Here is an 18,668-nt window from a genome sequence, read left to right as displayed (position 1 = left end):
GACTATTGTCTGCCCTTCCAAACAAAAGCAAAAAACAAAAAAAAAAACAAAAAAAAAACCTCTAGTGTACTCTACCTGACCGTGGGGTCCTATCATGGAGCTGCTGAGGTTGTGAGGTAGGTGGTGTGCATGTGGTGATGGCTGTGAACCTGGAGGACCCTAGAGGGTAATGAGATCACGGATATCATTAGACAGGGACTTTCTTATTGGTAAGAGGAAAAGCTCAGCGGTCAGATTATAATTTCATCAGTCTGGTAAGGCCCTGTTCACATTAAAGGGGATCTGTCACCAGATTTCACCATACATTATTCAACAGATCTCCGAGGATGATGTACTCACTTTAAAAAAAGAATTATACCACCATTTAGTTGTGAATTTTCAAAGTTTTCCTACCGCATATTAAGAGGGGCATTTTAAGAGTCCACGTCTAGCTGGACTCCTACAACGCACATTTTAATATCAGGGTTATATAGCCATTCTGACATATATTTTCAAAGTAAGTACTCAAACCTCATTGGGTCTAATAACATAAAAATTTAATACATTATTAATTGGATCTACAAGGGTGACCAATCCATTTTAAACACTTTCCCCCCTTATCTTAGAGGTTTTAATATTTTTGACGTCAATAATAGCATCACTATCCTACCAGTCAAAAGTACCTGAAAATCAATTCAAGGACACCATCATTTATGAACAAAAAGCAATGACAAAAGTGTGAACAGAGCTTTACAATGCCTGCTGTGCCTGATGAAAGGATCTGTAGCATTACACCAGGTAGTGATTAAAATACAAAATATAAGTAGTGACATGTCTATTACATATATAATGCATCTTATGTACATGAAAAGCTATTACCATTGCTAATGCGTAGCTTTATTTTTTATATATTTCATGTAATTTTTCTCCATTTCTCTGGCTGTGTAATAAACTGGGGGTTATTGATGAATCTGTCAATGACTGTTCAAACGAAGCACAGGCGCTGTGTGCACCCTTGGTGTGAGCACCTGCTTGTTTTACACCAATCCCCACCCTTCTCTAGTGCCCGTAGCTGTCAGTCAAGGAAGAGGAAGGTGGAGATAGATGCAAAACAAGTAGGTGGGAAGGTGCACTGAACTTTTTGGACACCTAAATGTGCATCGACTGTGCATGGTTTGAAAAGTCAATATGCCGACAAACTCCCTATAAATAGTCTTAAATGTAACCATCATTTTAATCTTTATTTCATAAATCATTAATAACTTTGTAATATATCCCATCAGAGAAATCTGCTTCGTTCCCATCCTGGATTGATCTGTCACTCTCAATTCTTGGGTACCATTGGTATTAAGTGTAGACCAATGTACACATCACTGAGATAAGAAGTGACAGTTAGTGCTTATAACATTCTATGGAGAGGGGAGGAGGAAGAAGGAGCTAAAGGCTGAAGATATTCTGCTGCAAGTTTCCCTGAAAAAAACCCCAGATACCAATCTCCATAGAATTGCATACAGAACAGAAGGACTTGGGTATTCTGGTTACAAGTAAGCTGAGCAGCAGTACTCAATGTCAGGCAGCAGCTGCAAAAGGAAACTAGATTTTAGGGTGTATAAAAACAGAGAAAAAATATCCCGCGATCCCAACATATTGTTACCCCTTTAAAGATCACTTGTGAGGCCACATCTAGAATATGGGATCCTGATTTGGGCTCCACATTTTAAAAAGGATATTCAGAAGTTAGAATCAGTTTAAAGGCGGCAACTAGATTATTACAAGGGCTGGAAGACCCCTCATATGATGAGAGGTTAAAAAAGTTGGGCTTGTTTAGCTTAGAAAAACGAAGCCTCAGAGGGGATCTCATTTACATGTATAAGTATATGTGTGGTCAGTACAAAGGTCTAGCACATGACTTATTCCTTCCAAAGACTATATGAAGGACGAGGGGGCACTCATTACGGCTGTAAGAAAGGCGATTCCTGCAGCTAAACAGGAAAGGGTTCTTTACAGTCAGAGCAGTCAGACTGTGGAATTCCCTACCACAAGAGGTAGTGTGGAAAATACTATAACAGCGTTCAAAAAGGGCTGGACGATTTCCTCCATACACATAACATTGTGGGGTACAGTTAAATCAGACAAAATGTACAACTGGGGGAGGAAGGTTGAACTTGATGGACCGAGGTCTTTATTAAACCTATGTAACTAAATAACAGTGTATAATCACCAACTGTCATCTCCAATCTCAGTAATGGGAAAATCTGCATTCACTGAAGAAACAGTTTACTGGTTAATTGAGAATTTTGAGAATAACAGATCAGTCCGGGAGGAGAAAGAAGCAGATTTCAATCATAAGATATATTACACAATAGCTTATTTTCGCGTGTATTATTGATGAAAAATTATCTTATGGACATTTAAGAAAATTAAAGAGTATCCAGTCTTTTTAATCTTTAAACACCCAGATCTTTAGTCTTCAGTGGTTTGAAAATCTGATACGTGTTTACAAGGGGTTTGAAAGGATTTTTCTCCCCTAGAAACAACACCATATCTGTCCATGAATAGCTCCTAGTATTATCTGACAATATGGTGGGTGCGATGTCTGAAAAAGAAGGTAGCCCCACACTGATCAGCAGTGATAGCTGTGCTAGCTTATGATGGGACCCCATCAATCACATACTGGTTATCTATTTGGAAAATCAAGGTTAAATAAAAAAGCTTCTATCATTAAACCTTCCACAAAGGACCTCATAAATAATAACATCCAAAAGAAGTCAAACTGCAAATTAGGTGGTGAAAATCCCTAAATTATAAAAAGTCTGTTCTAAAATAAATAACACTTCCTAAAAAAATCTAATTTACAACCATGAGGTATATCCACAAATGATAAATAAATTACAAATGAAGACTACATATAATTTTACTTCTATCATTCTTTTTCCTACAATTTTGTGTTACGTTGCAATTACGTCTTCAGTCCACTAGGTGGCAGTATAGACACAGGCAAAAGTATTGCTTGGCTTCCCCTTCTTTTTAACCTTGTCGCTTATTTTTTTAGTTTGAAATATAGTGTTTAATTTTATTTTAGGTTATAAAGTATCTGTTTTATAAACACCGGTTCACGCGATGTATTCCTCAGCCGAGATTATTTACCAAAATCTGATCATTATAAATGGATGGAAAAGAATGAAGAGCCCCTGTCCCTGTGTAAATCGTCAGACACATCTCTTTAGGGAAAAGGTTTGAAGTTACTGATCTAGGTTTTTTCCCAATGTGAAGCCATCACAACCTTTAACGAAATCTGTCTACTGTCGTCATAGAAGAATGTGTCATCTGTACTGGAGAAGAATGAACGAACGATTAGTAATTACAGGAGATTCCTAAAAATCACCCTGGGCTAAGCAGGACGCCACTCTATTTTATGCAATTCTTGTCGCACCAAAGTAATGCTCCACTATGTTATGGCTACTGCACGGCCTGCAGGGGGGGCCCTCCAATAAATATATGGTAAACCCACCCGTCAGTCACACAGTATATTACTATACAATCCCCGGGCTTCTCCGGAGGGCTCCTTTGCGTCATGTAAATTGTCTGCATATCTCAGGATGCTCAAGAAAACCGGCCATGCTGCCTCAAAGATTTTATTATAAACACGCAAACTCCGCAGGAGGTCTTAGCGGTGGTAGGAGGCAGCAAAAAAAATAAAGTATCCAATATAAATATTTATTTTCATAGATACATTTATAATCGCTTCCCAACTTCTGCGGATGATCACTTTGCCTATTTGTCTATACCTATGAAGTGAACCTAATGGCTGATTCATGCTGCCGAGCCACGGGCAGCGCAGTCAGAGACCGGCTCTGTTAGTCATACCAGTAGTATAGGTTTTAGAGATTCAGTTTTCAGATTAAAAACTATTTTATATGCAAATGAGGGGCTCCGGTGCACCGCTATGACCCTTTAATTTGTATACTGAGAACTTTGTCATATCTTGAGCATTGCCTGAACTCAATCACTGGATCTGAACCTTCGCACAGACACTGCAATCTTCTGCAGTACAGTACCCAATGGCAGCTGCAGACAGGAGCGAGTGATGGGAGCCTACAATGACACTATATGAGTGCGAATGGGCTATTGCAGTGTCAGTGTGCACTCTCATTGCTGGTTCCTCCCTGCAGTACAGTACCAAGCAGTGGCTGCACGCAGGAGCCAGCAATGATAGTGCACACCGACACTCCAGGAGCCCATGCGTGCTCGTATAGTCTCATTGTGGGCTCCCATCACTGGCTCCTTCCTGGAGCCGCCATTAAGTACTGTACTGCAGGGAGGAACCAGCAATGAGAGTGCACACTGACAATGAGAGCGCTCCTGTCTGGAGCCGCCATTAAGTACTGTACTGCAGACAGGATCCAGCAATGAGAGCGCACACGGACTCTACAGGAGTCTGGTCACATGCCAGTCACAGTGTCATTGCGGATTCTCATCGCTAGCTCCAGTCTGCGGCCACCGCTTTGTACTGTACTGCAGTCAGGTGCCAGCGATGACAGCGCACACTGACACTGAGCAGGGCTGGGCTCCTGCAGTGTCCATGTGGAGACGAGGAGCTGCTGAGTTCAGGTAAAGCTTTCTGTCAATCAAGACATGACAAAGTGCTTAGTGAGGGGACATAACTGTGCACTGAGCCCTCGGCCATGCTAAGGGTGCACCAAATCCCACTCATCTGCATATAAAAATACATTTTTCTGGCAACTAAACCTCTAAAATCTATACTACAGGTAGGACTTTTATAAGGGCTAAGTCCCCTACATACCTGATTTAATTAGCATATTGGGGGTGACAGGACCCCTTTAATCCAGCAATTCAGATTTCATTCTGTAACACTGTGGCGTGTCAGAGAAACAATATTATAAATGAGCATGACTAGTCCGAGAGGCAGGTCGGCCGACTCCTCCACATCCACTAACCAGCTTGTTGTGGGGTGAAGCCAGCAGGGACTTCCCTCTGTAGTTAGCCATTCTAGTCACAAGGTCCCCTGAAATGCCACAGTGTGTCCATGTCGTCTGTGGTTGAGGCGTGAGGAATCGGAGGGCAGGATCCCTTTATTATTACACAGAAGAGGAAAGCTCCATGATTTGTGACTATAAATCTCAATGACACTTACCCCTCTAGGTGGCATTTCAATATTGCTTCATTTGGGAGACATTAAATACCCTACAAGACAAAACTCCCTTCGCACAGCTCGCTGGTTGGCACCCAGGGGCCCCGCTGGTGTTCAGAAATTGGCAAGAATTTGCCCAGATTTGTTGGCCAGGCAAGGTCACAGCTATAACCGCATGCCCCCATGTTTTGTATCATCTACTGCGCATCAGTACGTCTGTCAAATTATAGAAGAGATTTTTACAGATTTTTGACAGATACTTAGAGCTTAATGTGACTGTAATAAGCATAAAACACAATCTGCTAGATGCTGAACATTTTATAACTTGGGAAAATAGCCATGACAGAACAGGACTGCGGGGTCAGGGATGAGCGGAGCACGCCAGTCCCACATAGCGCTAGCAAGGTGGCTGCTTTAGGCTTCCTAGTATGTGAGCTCAGCGGGCTCCGAAATAGCTGCCGAGAAATGAGGAGCTGTCAATCATGTCTGCGCGGGGCGATATGTTAATTGCACCGTTCTGTGAATTGGCTCATAAAAAGGTAATAAGTGAAGCTCCCGTCATGCCGGGGAGAGGAGGGAACAGCGACACCTAAATATTTAAATACTAGTTATGTTCTAGACTGACGGGGAACGACGAGGACTGAGGAGGAACTGGAATAAAAGTCATGGGCTCCACGGCTGCACATGAAGTAACCTGTCTGTGGCCCAATCCTCTCTGCTCGAGTCAATCACTGTGACAACTGGTCACAATGAGATGTCCAAAAACATATCAGATCATTCCCTCTGCTATAGGGGTGTCCTGTTTTTAAAGGGAATCTGAGCAGGTTTTGCTATGTAATCTGAGAGCACCATAATGTAGGAGCAGAGTCCCTGATTACAGTGAGGTGTCACTTACTGGGCTGAGTTTTGCTGTTTCAATACAATCAGTGTTTTATCAGTAAGAGATTATCACTAGAGGACAACTTGGCACGTGCAGGTTAGTCTAAGCCTGCCCCCAGCACTGATTAGCAGCTCTGTCACCATACAATATACACAGAAATCTGTGGAGTGTGTGGGGTTATATACAGCTCAACAACTGAGCTCTGCTAGATCTGCAGCAGAGAAAACTGTGATTATATCATAACTGCTACACCCAGCAAACTAGATGACACATCGCTGGAACCAGGGTCCCTGTCCCTACCTCATGCTGCTGTCAGATTACATAACAAAAACCTGCTGACAGATACCCTTGAACTAGTTAAAAATAGCAAAAATCAGCATAAGGCTCCATTTACTTGTTAATTTTTCATGTTCTATAAACCATGATTTTCGGACCGGACGCAGAGTTGACAGCACTTATGAGGCTGGTCCAAGCTTTGTGGTCTGTAATCAGACGGCAAAACATGGATGTGTGAATCTGGCCTTATGCCCCCTCCTCCCCTGCTCTCCACCGCTGCTCCCCTTGATGGTTTACAGACACCAACAGCGATGCCATAGCGAATGTGCATGTGCCTTCTGCATCCAATCAATCAATCAGCTCAGTGGCTCATGCCAGATCCTCGGACCCAAGTGATTGACTGCAGCGGTCTCATGAGATATGCAAAATTCTCCAAGAAAGATGACTTTGTCATCGGCTGCTGCGCCATTCATAGGGTGCGTCTGAAATGACAAAGCTCAGTATAATGAAGTGACTTTTGTCATCTTCGTTTCTGCCTATGCAGAGTGCAGAAGCTAATAAATGAAAACAGCACTAAATGTGCAGTGCAGAGTACATGATTCAATACTGTCTTCATTCATTACTAAGAGCTGCTTTTACATTATATTTTTTCTACACCTAACTAGGGTTAGAGATTGGTTTAGGGGTAGGCTTAACGCTAGGGCTGAGCTTAGGTTAATAAATTGTTAAATTAAAAAAAATAGATTTTTTTATTACAACGTCTTAATTTTTATTTTTGAAGTTTTATGTCTATAATTATTGCAGTATTTTTCTCAAGATACAATACATGGGAGTTTAACACTGGACTGGTGGAGGAGACTCCGGTGGTCCTAGCAGTTCACAAGGTAGGGGTGCAAAATACCCGCCTTACTCCAGGCGCTGGCACCCCACGCTATGCCTCGTAACAAGAGTAGCAAGGATCCTGAGATTGGAAATAGTTCAATGGACTTGTCTACCTTATCGAAACTTAGAGTTCACATAAATGAGTAAGAAGCAATCTGATCTAGGACATGGGCACACGACACCGGCTAGCAACAACCTGGGGCTTACCTTCAACTATACTGCAGAGCTCATTGGGTATATACAGTAATCAGATGCCTCTGTTTATATGGCATCATAGTGTCAAAACCAATTCTACTCCTTCAACTAAGCAGCCCGTAGGTGATGGGGACAATTTTTGGAAATTCTTGCAGTTAAGGAAATATCTGGCACCAATATAATCCAGGTCAAATGAAAGGGTATTCGAAACAACTGCATAGTCACACATTTAGATATCGCTGTAATGAGGTGAATTTTAGTAAACTAGAATTGTAAAACCGAAATCAAAAGAATTGTGCCAGGACAATAATTATGAGATAACTAAAAAAAAATAATTTTATTAGATATAAATATAAAAAAACACACAGAAAATTCCAAAAATTACAGACACACAAACAGACAGCCCGGTGTCAGGGGTCACCCCTGACGAAGCTACTGTGAAACGCGCGTCGGGGGCCTGGTGGGTGAGTATCCCTATTATGTTTATACCTTGCATTTGATGTACTGCATTGGATATATTTGGGTATCTGTATCCCTTTAAATGGTGATTCTGTGCATTTGATGCACTTTGCAATTTAACCACTTCGCGCCAGAGCCTGTTTTTGCCTTCGTGACCGGGCCAATTTTTTCAATTCTGACCACTGCCAGTTTATGAAGTAATTACCCTGGAACGCTTCAACGTATTCCCCTGATTCTGAGATTGTTTTTTCGTGACATATTGTACTTCATGATAGTGGTAAAATTTCTTCGATATCACTTGCGTTTATTTGTGAAAAAATCGGAAATTTGGCGAAAATTTTGAAAATTTTGCAATTTTCAAACTTTGAATTTTCATGCCCTTAAATCAGAGAGATATGTCACACAAAATAGTTAATAAATAACATTTCCCACATGTCTACTTTACATCAGCACAATTTTGGAACCCAAATTATTTTTTTGTTTGTTATGGCGCTATAAGGGTTAAAAGTTGACCAGCGATTTCTCATTTTTCCAACAAAATTTACAAAAACATTTTTTTAGGGACCACATCATATTTGAAGTCACTTTGAGGGGTCTTTATGACAGAAAATACCCAAAAGTGACACCATTCTAAAAACTGCACACCCTCAAGGTGCTCAAAACCACATTCAAGAACTTTATTAACCCTTCAGGTGCTTCACAGGAATTTTTGGAATGTGGAAGAAAAAAATTAACATTTAACTTGTTTCACAAAAATGTTACTTTAGACCCAATTTTTTTTATTTTCACAGGGGTAACATGAAAAAATGGACCCCAAATTTTTTTGTGCAATTTCTCTTGAGCGTGCTGATACCCCATATGTGAGGGAAAACCACTGTTTGGGCGCACGGCAGGGTTCGGAAGGGAAGGGGCTGTATCGTACCACTTAGCCATACGGTGAGATTTGAGGGGGAAGGAGCGCTATTTGACAATTGGAGAACAAATTATTGTAGAATAGGCATTTGGATTTGGGAGCACAAAATTTTCTGAATTTCTTTTGGGGGGCAAGGACCATTTTGCTTTTCCAGAGCCTTTCTGCTACCATTAACTTGGAAGTCCCTTATATTTTTAACAGATGACGGACCTGAGTGGGGACTAGCTTTTTTTGAGGACTGAGTTGAAGATTTTATTGGGAACATTTTACGTAACATTTATCCGGCGCTCTAGGCTGAGCACTTACATCGGGGTTTCCATCTAATTTTCCAAGTGATGTAATTCAGATGAAACCCCTGCAGGATCCATTCGCTGTAATGAGGCAGCAGAGTTACTCTGGACTCCGTCTGGCCTCTGTTTAGTGGTGTCCTTTTTTTCAGAAGTGCACAAAACTGTGGCCAACCGCACTTTTATGCACGCCTAAAACAAATGACACCGTGGGATCCCAGGCTAGACGGCATCCACAGTGGCCTATATCTGCCTCATTACAGGGAATCTTCCATCATGGGTTCTGGCTGAATCACGTATTTCAGAGATTTACACGGAAACTCTGGTGTAAGTGCTCAGCGCAGAGCACAGGATAAATGTGAGCAGAGCCTTACTGGGATCTTTGGGAGACATAATAAACAAATCAGTAGCAGGTGAATAATATTTGTTTTATTTATTTTTTATGCCGTTCCTAGTGTGATATAACTGATTAGATTACTTTATTCTTCGGGTCGGTGCGATTACAGAGATACCAGATTTATATCGGGTTTTTATGACTGACAGCTGTCACACACTAAAATACGCTTTTTTTTGCAAAATCTAGTTTTTGCATCACCATATTTTGAGAGCTATAATTTTTCCATATTTCGGCCGATAGAGTCATGTGACGGCTTGTTTTTTGCGGGACGAGTTGAAATTTTTATTGGAACCATTTTTGGGCACGTGACATTTTTTGATCGCCTTCTATTCCGTTTTTTGGGAGGTAAAGTTAACAAAAACAAACACTTCAGGAATTGTTTTTTGAGGTTTTTTTTATGCCGTTCTGCGTGTGGTAAAAGTGATCAGGCAGCGTTATTCTTCGGGTCAGTACGTTTACAGCGATACTACACTTACTGTATTTTTTTTATGTTTTGGCGCTTTTACACAATAAAACAATTTTATAGAAAAAAAATATTTTTTTTTGCATTGCTTTATTCTGAGCGCTATAACTTTTTTATTTTTTGGCTGATGGAGCTGTATGGCGGCTTTTTTTGCGGAACAAGATGACGTTTTCAGTGGTACCATTTTTATTTCTATTCTGCTTTTTGATCACATTTTTTTCCACTTTTTGTTTGGCGATATGATGAAAAAGCATATTTTTTTGCTCCGTTTTTTATTTATTTTTATTACGGTGTGCACAGAAGGAGTTAATTAGTGTGACAGTTTTATAGCTCGGGTTGTTTCGGACGCGGCGATACCAAATATGTGTACTTTTTTTGGTTTTGTAATAATTTACGGATTTATTGGTTTAATATTTTATTTATTTATTTTTATTTATTTTGTGATTTTTTTTTTTAATAGTTTAAAAACTTTTTTTTTTACTTTTTTTTACATTTTTACTTAGTCCCTGTATGGGACATTAATTTTTATTTTTCTGATCACTGATCTCATGTAATGTAATACACATATATTACATTATATGAGATCTTCACTGACTGTTTCAGTCAGAGTCTCCTGTCTGACTTCAGCTACATACAAGCTGAAGCCAGACAGGAAGGACACCATATATGGCAGAGCTGGAGGCGGTCATGTGACCTCCAGCTGCCATAGCAACCCCAGGTCCTCAAACGAAACGGAGGTCTTCGGAGGTAAGTAAGACGACCCCCTCTCTTCCTGCTGTCTCCTATATGCCGCGATCACTATAGATCACAGCATATAGAAGACAGCAAAGGGTTAACATCACTGGGACCTGATCTAATCAGGTCCCGATGATGTACCCTGTCAGAGCTAACGCTCTGCACCGGAATCGCAGTGCTTGCAGGACCCTGGGGGTCCTGAGCACTGCGAGACCACCCACCGTTTTTAAACGTCGGCACTGCACAGAGCCCGGCAAGCGCCGACGTTTATCTACAGTGGGCGGTCGGGAACCGGTTAATACGCTATATAAATCTGTGTTTGTGGGATTTACTTTCTATTTCTCTTAGTGTTTACCAATGTAATTTCATGGTGACTATATGACCAGTTGGTTGGAGATTTCTCCCTATACTACCTATATATCATACTGCTCTGTCACCTTATAACGTTACATCTTAAAACTCTCAGGGTTCCCACAATATAATTGGGTAGCTCGCCCACCGGACTGTGTTTGTGTGTCGATAATTTTTGGAATTTTCTATGTGTTTTTATATTTATATCTAATAAAATTATTTTTTTAATTATTTCATAATTATTGTCCTGGCAGAATTCTTTTGGTTTTGCTATGGCTGTTAGTGTGGTGAGGAACACATTACCTTTACCTGGACTTAAAAGTCTTTGATATTTAAACTGGAATTGTGCAGAGAAGATGAACGCTATCCGAGCACTTTATATAAAGTCAGAATCAATTGTTCTCCTTGTATAAATAGTAGGACTGGATTTAACTATTGTTGCTGCGGTGTTGTGTCAGTGGTGTGGCGCGGCCTGGAGTCGTGGGGACTTGGCTTTGCAGCATGGGTGCTGTGGGGGACCAGGCCGCCCGCCCTTGTGGTGCGTTGTTGCTGTGATGGCAATTTGCGCACGGCGCCGCATCTTTCAGGCTAGGGACCCACTAATAGGTTCATCATCACGTGGCAGTGGGCTTCATACAGTCTGATCAGAATGGTAAACTAAGAACCTCATGTTCAGTTTGTACATTTTTACAAAGAGGCGTTAGATCAAATTATAAATATTTGGATGTGCGGTCCATGTCTTTTTCTACACTTCTGGATCTAACTATTCTACGCTGTCTATTGGCTGCCACCGGATGCTGCAGATCAGCTTTTATCAAATAGAATAGGAGCGGACCTACACCACCCAGCAGCGGCAACTAAACAGGGTGACGGCGCAGTGTTGCTCCACTCTGTGCACGTTTGGACGCTGCAGGAGCTGGTGACTGATGATCAGAGGGGAAGTGGAGGCTGTCACTTGGTGCCAGACCTCAACTGATCTAAGAATACAGTGGATTGCAAAAGTATTCACCGCCTTGGCTTTTTACCTATATTGTTACATTACAACCTGTGTTTAAATATTTTTGTAATCAGATTTGTGTGTGATGCATCAGCACTAAATAGTCTAAGTTGGTGAAGTGAAGTGAAAAAATTTAGGCAGAAATTAAATTTATGGGATCAAATAACTTAAAATTGGCAAGTGCATATGTATTCACCCCTTTTGGTATAAAGCCCCTAAAAATTTCTGCTGCAAGAAATTCCCTTCATATGTCACATGCTTGGTGAAAGGAAATCCACCCGTGTTTTGGAGTAGCCTAGTCAAAGCCCAGACCTTAATCCAATTGAGAATCTGTGGTCAGACTTGAAGATTGCTGTTCACCAGAGGAAACCATCTAACGTGAAGGAGCTGGAGCAGGTTTGCCTTGAGGAATGGGCAAAAATCCCAGTGGCCAGATGTGGAAAGCTCATAGAGACTGATCCAAAGCGACTTGCAGCTGTAATTGCTGCGAAAGGAGGCTCTAAAAAATTACTGAATTTAGGCACGTGAATAGTTATGGACACTGAAGTTTACAGTTATTTTGTCCTATTTGTTGTTTGCTTCACAATAGAAAGAAAGTCAAATGTTATTTACATGAACGGATGGAAACCCTCAAAAAAACAGTGAAATTCCAGGTTGTGAGGTAGCAAAACACGAAAAGTGCCAAAGAATGGGGGGTTGGGGATGAATACTTTTGCAAACCACTTTATGTTATCAATATCTCAGTATTGGAAGACCCTTATATAGGGGCAAGTCCATGCATATTGGCCACAGTGCTGCAGGAAAAAAGCACCTGCATGCAGTTTTACCAGAAATATGTCCTTGACCCTGTTGCCATTTGGAGAATTTTTGGTAAGTACTGTCCACTGTTCATCAGGAGCACCGCACAGGACATGCCATGTTGGAGAGCCATAATGATTGGGCCCTTGCTCTCTCAGATTTGTACACTTGCCTATTTTTCCTGCTTACGAGACATCAACTTCAAGAACTGATAGCTCGCTGCCGAATACATCTCACTTGTAAACAGGTGCTGTTGTCACAAAATAACCAATATTATTCACCTGTTTCATTGTTATGGCTGATGGGTATATATCTGAAGTTATTTCTTAAAGTGACCTACCAGTCAAAGTTCTACAGGTAAGCAGCTTCCTCTAGTTCTGCTACAATATTAGCTGTAAGAAGACAATAACATAAGACTATTCATACAGAATGTATAACCTTATTGTATAGCGTTTATTCCTCCGCGGACGTCGTGCTGAGACGGCCTGTAAATCCCGTCTGCGCGCGCTTTGTAGGTAATGTAATAGGAGGCGGATAAGGTGAACTACCCACGTTCATGTATTATTAGCCATCACAAAAGAGACACTCCACATGAGGCGCTCCTACCTAGCGGCTTATAACTAGAGAATAGGTTTTCTGCAGAAGCAAATGGAGGCTCTGCAGCCAGCGCCCCTGTGCGGAGGTGCAGTCTGTGCATACCTGAAAGAATCCAGGAGGGACTGGACCCACCGGCATGCCGTCCCCCGGGGGCATATTTCCTAGAACAGGACTGGGTGCAGCGGCAGCACTCTGCAAGGAAACAAGAAGCCCAATTAGTTTCAGACTTATCTAACACGTATCTAACAACAGAAAAATACATTTGCATGCAGGCACTCATATCCTCCTCCATCCAAAGTTACCGCTAGTTCCTAAACTGCACACAAAACCTGCAGAAAAACATGGTCTTGCCGCACTCATCCGCTACAAGTGAAAACGTGTATGTCTCATGCTCATTTTTGAAAGGGTAATACTTCTCATCAGCATCATTTCAGCACTATAGGTGTAGGAACTTCCTTTCCCATTATACACTGCTCCTATCACTGACCAATGGCTTGCCTGCCCTGTACAGAGAGTTTGACAGACAGGAGAGCAGAGGAGGGACAAAAGTGCAGCCCCAACTTAATTTAACTCATCTCACTGCTGCTAGAGAAGGCTACATTTGTCTGTGGAAAAATTACAAAAAAAAGGAAGACACCTTGTGGTTGGAATTTTGGAGGGTATTTCAGGCGTAAGGCAACACAATTTTTTTTAATAACCTTATTTGAAGATTGTCTATTTATTACAATATCAAATTAGAGGAAATTGTCTGAAAGTACAGGATCATGCAAAAAACATAATAAACGATTAAGGGGCACTCTTACATGCTTTCCACCTAATCATCAGTGGAAAATCATGCGCTGGAGCTGAGAGATTACTAAGGTGAGGAAACTCCATGATGCTCCAAGACCTGTTCCCCTTTTCAACTCTTAGATGTGTTCACTAAAATGCTGGACCTCTCCCAAGGAGCGGAGAAGCCCCTTTATTCTACAAGCCAATGTGGCTACCTATCCAAATCCCCCAAGTGAGATTTACCAGCAGATGCTATAAATGTTAAAGAAGCACTCCTCCTCCTCCCGTCAAAAGTTTTTATCCTTAATATATTGCAATCATTACATTACACTGTGCACTTACAATCGCTCATTTTGTCCTTCTACCCAGCTAATTCTTCTGTTTTCCATTAGGTCTATGACATCACATGATTATAAGCTGACTAGCTGAATCCTTCTAAGCCCTATGTAGAAACAGGAGGTCAATTTTCCCTGCATGAGTCATAAGTAACTGCAAAAGTCCCTGCATGGGGGAGGAGGAAGCAGCCAAATCAGCAGTAGTTGAGGGGAATGATTTCTGCAGGGACAAGAGACTTCCTGTTTCTACATGGAGCAGAGAAAAAGAGAAGAATTAGCTGGGTAGAAAGGGAAAATGAGCATGGAATGGTCATAGAAAGTCACATTTGAGCAATAAGTAAATGTTTTAGCAGACAGGTAAAGCAAGTCTCAGCCTGTAGGGATGCATATAGTGCCGTGTTACTTAAATCACAGCTATCAGGAGAACACATTTAGAGGTCAAATCTTCAGCCTTTTTATTAATAACAATTAATAATTATTTGTGTAAGTCACCAATTGTATTGCACAAAGCTGGAGACCGCTTTTAAAAAAGTAACATATTTTTAGAAAAGTAGCAAAACTTTTGTAAGTAGCACTTCCCCAAATTAAATAGTTCACATTTCTGCAATCTTTAAAGGAGAAATGACATAGTGCACTGACTAATTAACCCTTAGGGTCACACATCCAGCCGCCCTATGAAGTGTTCATAGGTAAAGAGACGCTTTCCGCATTTTTGCATTGGTGTGTGGAAAGGCAGGCATTATGTCATGGGTATTTTACACCAGAGCTTTGCATTCCACAGTGAGAAAACACGGAAGAAAAAGAGAGAGAAATCATTGATCCCTCTGGGGCTTTTCTCAAGAACATGTGGGCTTAGGCTGCGTAGAAGAAAAGCCGTGTGGATCATGCTTCTATTAACTAGCACAGCGGGCTGGATGTTGTAGCCGGCTGACAACTGGAGAGCCACAGGTTAACAGCGCACAAGGTTTAATGTGCCAACAAACAGGCAATAAGGCTGAAAGTATGCCAGCAAGGAAATGCCAGATCCAACGCTACCACCACATAAAGTAACAGATAACGGGCCATCCTGCCTAGACCAGCATTACTATCCATCATAGATTATACACAGGTTTCCATAATCAGATCCAGCACAATACACTTAATATTTGATCACACGCATTGAAATATTAATCAGAAGTTATAGCGTCTTCCATTAAAGAAAGATGACAAAACAAAGGCGGCATCTGCATCCGGTGACAAATATAAGTCAGCAATGTGGGAGCTAGATGATGGCCAAAGTATGAGAAAAATATAAGCCTCACCCAGAAAAGACCTAGAAAACAGATGGGATAGTCACAGATGTGCGCCAAGCAAGCCACCACCTATGGCTAGCAGGCATTAGAAAATAAAAGGTAAAAATACAACATTTTCAGTGGATAATAAAATATTCCTACTTGGAAACGGTCAAGAAACAGACAAGATGCAGAATTTTTTCATTAAAGGGGTTCCCTATAATCGACATTTATCCTCTATCCACAGGATGAGGACTATAGGACTGCTAAGACCCCTACTGATCAGGAGAATGGGGTACTAAATTCTCCTGTGCGAATGGTGTGGTAGTGCGCATGTGTGACGCTACTCAATGGCCATGGGAGCGGCGGTCAAGCATGCACACCACTGTTTCATCATTCACAAAAGGGACCCCCGTTGTTGTGGTCAATGGATACTCCAGTCAGATTCACAGCGATCACCAGCAGTGATGAGCGAGCATACTCACCGCTCGATCGTGCATCGGGGGGCTCGTGCACGCATCGAATATCATGGGTGCTCCAGTCAACGTCCCGCATGTTTCACATGCATGGATTGCCTGCCATACACAATAATGCTGTAGCCAAGTTTATTGGCTGTCTAACAGCCGCGAAACATGCGGGATGGAGACTCGAGCATTGGGCTTAAGCACTCAATGGATGCCAAAGCACCTCAATGCACGATCGAGTAGTGAGTATGCTCGCTCATCACCACATACCCTGTAAATGTGTTTATGAAACAACCCCTTTAAAAGGGTGACTCAACCTTCACAATAGATTATCTATGTGTGCGATAGGTCGTGTGCGATAGGTGCGAATTTGGCACTTCCACTGATTGGCAGAAATCTTCTCAAGAAGAGGACGAATATAAGCGATATACGGCGCAGAACACAGCAGCTCTGTATATTGCTTTGTGGCCACTTCTGGTACTATTCACTTGAATAGGAGATAAGGTGCAGTCCTCGGCGGCGGCAACTATATGTCAGGGGCTATGGTGGTCAGGTAGTGCAGCTCATCCAGGATGGCAGATCAATGCGAGCTGTGGCAAGAAGGTTTGCTGTGTCTGTCAGCTTAGTGTCCAGAGGCTGGCGGCGCTACCAGGAGAAAGGCCAGTACACCAGGAGACATGGAGGGGGCTGTAGGAGGGCAACAACCCAGCAGCAGGACCGCTACCTCTGCCTTTGTGCAAGGAGGAACAGGAGGAGCACTGCCAGAGCCCTGCAAAATGAACTCCAGCAGGCCACAAATGTGCATGTGTCTGCACAAACGGTTAGAAACCGACTCCATGAGGGTGGTATGAGCTCCCGACGTCCACATATCGGGGTTGTGCTCACAGCCCAACACCGTGCAGGACGCTTGGCATTTGCCACAGAACACCAGGATTGGCAAAGTCGCCACTGGCACCCTGTGCTCTTCACAGATGAAAGCAGGTTTACACTAAGCAGAGCACATGTGACAGACGTGACAGAGTCTGGAGATGCCGTGGAGAGCGATCTGCAGCCTGCAACATCCTTCAGCATGACAGATTTGGCAGTGGGTCAGTAATGGTGTGGGGTGGCATTTCTTTGGCCCTCCATGTGCTCGCCCAGAGGTAGCCTGACTGCCATTAGGTACCGAGATGAGATCCTCAGACCCCTTGTGAGACCATATGCTGGTGCGGTTGGCCCTGGGTTCCTCCTAATGCAGGACAATGCCAGACCTCATGTGGCTGGAGTGTGTCAGCAGTTCCTGCAAGATGAAGGCATTGCAGCTATGGACTGGCCCGCCCGTTCCCCAGACCTGAATCCGATTGAGAACATCTGGGACATCATGTCTCGCTCCATCCACCAACGTCACGTTGCACCACAGACTGTCCAGGAGTTGGAGGATGCTTTAGTCCAGGTCTGGGAGGAGATCCCACAGGAGACCATCCGCAACCTCATCAGGAGCATGCCCAGGCGTTGTAGGGAGGTCATACAGGCACGTGGAGGCCACACACAATACTGAGCCTCATTTTGACTTGTTTCAAGGACATTACATCAAAGTTGGATCAGCCTGTAGTGTGTTTTTCCACTTTAATTTTGGGGCGACTCCAAATCCAGACCTCCATTGGTTAATAAATTTGATTTCCATTGATGATTTTTGTGTGATTTTGTTGTCAGCACATTCAACTTTGTACAGAACAAAGTATTCAACGAGAATATTTCATTCATTCAGATCTAGGATGTGTTATTTGAGTGTTCCCTTTATTTTTTGAGCAGTGTATATAAAATACATATGGCCTATTCTATGGACAGGTCTTGATATGTTACACCCCTTTAAAGTGTGTGCTTAGAATTGTATGTCAGATCTGCCAATAGCAGCTTATTGATGGTTTCCAGGTAGTAAATTGAAATGATTTCAGCACCAAAAACATACAAAGAATAACATAAAAAACAAACGATTGAAAACAAGATAAAAAGGTAATGAATACAAATTGTAAAGATAAAAGATTTTACCAGTGCAAAATGCCTTTAATGTTGTGTCATTGTCATTTCCATTGAATTTTCAAGAGAAAACACCACAGAACACACAAGAGCAATTGAAGGTTGATGTATTCCATAGCACAATACGCACACAATGCGGCTGTCACGTACACAAAGCGTTCTCCAGCTTATATACAGATCACTTTAAGTAACGCTTATAATCCGCTACTCATTTGCCTAATTTTATGATTTATAAGTATCACTGATCCAATTGTCCCTACATAGTAATCACAAGCCATACAAAGCAGAGGCCACACTGAGCGTAAGAGCATTACTAGTGTCCTGGCAAAATAAATGCAATGGCTGAATAACACTGTAAAGAGGACCCGATGCCTCTCCCGGCTTCTACGTTTTAGCAAATAATTGCATTCCTCATAACATCGAGAGGCATTTTCTATAGTTGCCTCTACA

The 18,668-nt window shown here is 42.1% G+C and overlaps 1 protein-coding gene across 3 annotated transcripts in view; it reads right to left on the bottom strand.

The window, feature by feature from the left end:
• Positions 1–18,668, bottom strand: part of SSBP2 (single stranded DNA binding protein 2) — a 234,193-nt gene that overhangs the window by 63,664 nt on the left and 151,861 nt on the right. For 2 of the 3 annotated variants that reach the window (XM_073679180.1, XM_073679197.1), the window contains exons 5-6: positions 13,464–13,553; positions 76–159 (exon numbers count right to left, since the gene is read on the bottom strand). In XM_073679180.1, the coding sequence (XP_073535281.1) occupies positions 76–159; positions 13,464–13,553 (174 nt within the window). The remainder of the gene's footprint in view (positions 1–75; positions 160–13,463; positions 13,554–18,668) is intronic. The other variant, XM_073679188.1, reaches the window with a different exon arrangement.

Source organism: Phyllobates terribilis, unplaced genomic scaffold (genome assembly GCF_046119375.1).
Source record: "Phyllobates terribilis strain yellow unplaced genomic scaffold, ASM4611937v1 Scaffold_1__5_contigs__length_1240528914, whole genome shotgun sequence".
Taxonomy (NCBI): Eukaryota; Metazoa; Chordata; class Amphibia; order Anura; family Dendrobatidae; genus Phyllobates; species Phyllobates terribilis.
The sequence above is the reverse complement of the archived record's forward strand: the minus strand, read 5'-3'. Positions and strand labels throughout refer to the sequence as shown.